The 4,577-nt window shown below is 57.9% G+C and overlaps 1 protein-coding gene across 1 annotated transcript in view; it reads right to left on the bottom strand.

The window, feature by feature from the left end:
• The window catches only part of HMCN2 (hemicentin 2), a 180,999-nt gene that overhangs the window by 43,792 nt on the left and 132,630 nt on the right, over positions 1-4,577 (bottom strand). The window contains exons 53-57 of the mRNA XM_013007377.2: positions 4,413-4,509; positions 3,347-3,508; positions 3,077-3,190; positions 1,649-1,851; positions 1,122-1,203 (exon numbers count right to left, since the gene is read on the bottom strand). Coding sequence (XP_012862831.2) covers positions 1,122-1,203; positions 1,649-1,851; positions 3,077-3,190; positions 3,347-3,508; positions 4,413-4,509 — 658 coding nt within the window. The remainder of the gene's footprint in view (positions 1-1,121; positions 1,204-1,648; positions 1,852-3,076; positions 3,191-3,346; positions 3,509-4,412; positions 4,510-4,577) is intronic.

Raw genomic sequence — 4,577 nt, 5'->3', positions numbered from 1 at the left:
GCACCCCCCCTGAAAATAAGACCTCCCTGAAAATAAGCCCCCCCAAGCTACCGTAACTCTGGATTGTGGACCATAATGGCTGGCGCCGCCATGCAGCTCACCGTTGGCCGCAGCGCAGCTGGAGCAAACAGGAAGTGCAAGGTCTCTTTTAATAAAACAATAAATGTGTACCATATTCTTCTTCATGGAAAAATAAGCCCCTGAAAATAAGACCTAGCACATCTTTGGGAGCAAAAATTAATATAAGACACTGTCTTAGTTTTGGGGAAACAGGGTCGTCTCCTCTGCAGCCTGCGGTGGCCAGCGGATGAGGGTCTTGCAAATGGAATGCTAGCAGAGAGGCCAACACAGTGTCTGCCTCACTCGCTTAAGATAAACCTTCTTGTCCTTCCTTGTTGCTCCCTTCTGCTTCCCGTAAGCCAGAGCAGGGTCAGCACATCCCAGGTTCAGCCACCCATGACAATGGGAGGTCATAAGATGCAAAGAACCTGGGTCTGCCTGGCACAGAGCTACCCCACCAGTATGGACGTGCATCTCAGGACTTTTCGATGAGAGGGGAACATTTCTCTCTCACTGGGTCCCCTGTTTGGGAAACACTTTGCCACCCTCTAACTGACACACGTCTGAGCTGAAGAAAATTTGGCCGGGCTTCCATCCCTAGACAGCCCAGACAGACTCCCTCTTCCCCTGCTAGTCTCCTAGCCAATCAAATGTCATCTAAATCTGACCTTGGGCTCTTTATGTATCCAGAGTGGAGGTGACACGGCCCTGGATCTTCTTCATGTCTATTCTCTGAGGCAGTGGCTAGCTGCCCAGGCATAGCGCCCGCTGCTTTACAAAGACAGTCATGGCAGTGCCATGAGAGCAAGTGTTTCCTGTGTACCCAGCAGGCATGAGCTGCTTTCAGGCCCCCTTTACTGATGACAAGCGTAGCCCAGAGGGGCAATGTGGCTCTACTGCACTCCATGAAGCACGCTGCTTGGACTCTAGTCCTTTACAGTCTAGACCCCACACCCCTCTCCGCGCAGCAGCAGCCCTCTTTCCAGACAGGGCATGCTCATCCTTGGACGTGCCTGGGTGATGCTCAGCAAGACGTCCCTCGCCCCACATGCCCGGCTTACCCTGGACAGTGAGCACGAAGCTCCGCATGGCCTCCCCCGCCACGTTGCTGACTTTACAACTGTAGACACCTTTATCGGACACCTGGGACAGAGGGCGCTTCATGAAGATGTGGAGGTCCCAGAAGCATCCCCTCCCTCCCCCCCAAGTAGGCCAACACTGCCCAGGATGCCAAGAGGAGATGAGGCCTTCTAGCCTCAACCAAGGACCTCAGGGAGGGCAGATAGAGGTGGGCAGTTGCCTCTACACACACACACATACACACACACACACACAGGACTCCTGCCCTCCCCTGGGCCTGGGCCTCAGTCAAGCCCAGCAGAAAAGGCCCCCCTGCTGTGAGGATGGATCTAAGCCAGGAGGGAGCGGCCCAGAATGCATCTCCAGAAGGTCTACAGATAAGCCCTGTGTTCCCCCAGCGTCTCCCCCTAACCTGCCTGTACCCCTGCCCCCAGGCTCAGCAGAGCTGGAAAATGATTCTCTTGCCCCCGCCTACAGCAGCCCCACCCACGGCACCCTGGCTGCTCACCTGGGCATCAGGGATCTCCAGCCTCTGGTCACCCAGCAGAGGCTGGACCCGCTGGGCCACAACCAGGGGCTGCCCGTCTTTGTACCAGGTCACAGTAGGCTCGGGGAGAGCGTCCGTCTCACAGTTCAGGACAGCTTTGTCCCCTGCCCGCACCAGGACTGTGTCCTGCGGTCCACTGGGAGGCTGCTTAAAGGTGGGGGGGACTGAGGACAAGAGAAGAAGCCGAGTGAGGTGCTGTGTTCTCCCCCTCGTCCACTCTGGCCCCAGCCACAGGAATGAGTCGATAGAGGTCCACCAGGGGCAGACCGACGACCTGGCCTCCAGGGTTAGCACAGGCGCAGGGCAAGGAGTCCAGGCTACTCTCAGGAGCAGGGACATGCTAGGGGGCCTGGGGAAGGCACCTGCTCTCTCTGAGGCTCTCTGATGGCTCTCCCAGGCTCTTTTGTGTCTGGACTGGAGTCCTGCACAGAGCCCTCTGACCCTCCAGCAAACCAGTTCTTCCCACAGGCAGCGATGATGGTTGTGGAAGCCCCACCCTTAAGGCCCACCCTCAGCTGTAAATGTACGGGAGCCAGCGTGGTGCTTAGAACATCGTGTGAGTAGATGAACACATGCTTCTAGGGCAGCAGTTCTCAACCTGTGGGCCACGACCCCTTTGGGGGGCGTCGAACGACCCTTTCACAGGGGTGGCCCGATTCATAACAGTAACAAAATGACAGTTATGAAGTAGCAACGAAAATAATTTTATGTTTGGGGGGTCACCACCACATGAGGAACTGTATTAAAAGGGTTGCGGCATTAGGAAGGTGGAGAACCATTGTTCTAGGCGGTTCTAGCTCAATGATTTCCAGAGACCATGAGTCCTGCAATAGACTCCCTCCATGCCCAGAGTCTGGTGACTTGGGAAAAGCCCCTTTCTATACCAAGCTCTTGGGACTTTGTCACACTTCCTACTCCTATGCCACTGTCACCATGGCGTGATTGGCACCAGACACTGGGCTCATCGCAGTGCAGACCAACCATCGTTCAATCTTCCCACCAGGCACCACCTTACAGAGGAGAAATCTGTGGCTCAGAGAGGGGACCTTAGCCTATGCCAGACCAGACATCACCAGTCGATCCCAACATTCTCTCCTGCTCAGCCAGGATGCAGTTAGTAGAACAGGTGGCTGGGCTCAACCAACTTGCCCAAGGTCACAGAGCGAGAACATATACAGCTGAGTGTCAAACCTAACTCTGCCCAACTCTAGAGGCCATGGCCTTAGCCAGTGTGCAAGACAGTGCCACCTGGACACCGTCCCTGGAGTGTCAGCCTCATTCAGTGCTGGCCGCCCCTCTCCCGGCTGAGCCACCCACGCAGCCGAGCGTCTCAGGGCTTACTGAGGGGAGTGGGGGTCCGTGCAGGTAGGGGACAAACAGGAGACATACCCAGCACGCTAAGCTGCACCAACTTCTGGTCTTGGCCGGCGGCATTGAGGGCTTCGCACATGTAAGTCCCGGAGTCCGACAGCTGCGCTCGAGCCAGCTGCAGCGTGTGCGTGCCTGCGAGGGGAAGCCCAGCCCCTGGCACCAGCAAGCTGGGCCCCAGCCCCCAGGCCCATTCCTCTATTCCCACCCTACCGCAACCCCTGGTGCCAGGAAAACAATGCTGGCTCCCTACACCGCCTCCAAGCTGGGCTGCGGCCTCAGTTAACTCACCAGGCCGAAGGAATACCGCTTCACCCAGGGACAGGGACTGACTGTCCTTGTACCACGTGACCTCGGGGCTCGGGTGAGCGTGGGCATCACAGGGGAGGGAGACGCGGCTATTCAGGATGGCAGTAACCTCCTCTGAGGCCGGGCCTGTGATTCTGGGTGGGACTGTCGCCAGGGCCACCAGGACAAAGAGAGGTACGTGAGAACACACGCCAACAGGAGGGCAGGCAACCCCTTGGCCACACAGCGGCCCCTGCACACGACAACCGTCTAATAGATGAGAAGACCAGAGAGGGAGTGTCTTTTTCCCAAAGCCACACAGCTGGCCAGCAGCAGCGTGAAAATGCAACTTCTACGTTGAGTCCATGTCCCTGGAGAGCTCAACACTGTCACCCTCCCTCCCAGCAGCTACTGTGCTGGAGGCAGAGCTCAGGGCCACCCACCGAAGCGCCACGTGTGTCCAGAGAAGGCAGAAGTGACAGGCTCAGGCTGTGTGGCTTCCGTGAGTTTTTTCCCACAGCTGAGAGGCTGGGCTGGCCTCAGCGCTCTGCTGGAAGGAGTCAGCCAGAGAAGGCGCCCAGCCTCCCGCTGGGTATACCGGGAACGCTTGCCAAGTAAGGCCTGGCTGCCTCCCTAAACCAAACTCACGGCCTTGAGTCAATGCTGACTCATAACCACATATACACACACACACACATACAACCTGCCCTGTGGGCTTCTGAGACTGCAGCTGTTGATGGGAGTAGAAAGCCCAGTCTTTCTCCCTCGGAGTTGCTGATGGTTTCGAACTGCCGACCCTGTGGACCGCAGCCCAATGCATAACCACTGCACCACCAGGGCTCGGCTGAAAATAATCTGGGACGGCTCCAGCCGTGGGCATCTGTCCCAGGATGGGCTCCAAGCCCCAATGCCAGAGAACCAAGACAGTGGCCCTGAGCTGCCCTTACACCCTCCTGCCCCAGTCTGCCCTGCGTGGCTGACTCTCCGTGCTGGCCAGTGGCAGAGCGAGGCCCAGCACACCGGCTCCGCTCCACCTCAGCTGGCCACCCACCAGCTCCGCTCAGCTCACCTTGGACCCTGAGCGTAAAGAGCTTCTCTGTGGAGCCCGCCTGGTTCTCGGCCACACACATGTAGCTGGTGGCGTCGGGCGCCTCTGCGGTGGAAACCTGTGGGGCACGGGGAGATGGTGCTTGGGAGATGCTCTAAGCTGCAGGGCCCTGGACTCCTGAGACAC

This window comes from Echinops telfairi, unplaced genomic scaffold, assembly GCF_000313985.2.
Source record: "Echinops telfairi isolate 266 unplaced genomic scaffold, ASM31398v2 ScPeMD7_22;HRSCAF=79, whole genome shotgun sequence".
Lineage (NCBI taxonomy): Eukaryota > Metazoa > Chordata > Mammalia > Afrosoricida > Tenrecidae > Echinops > Echinops telfairi.
Note: the sequence above shows the minus strand (reverse complement) of the source record. Positions and strands in the feature narration are given on the sequence as shown.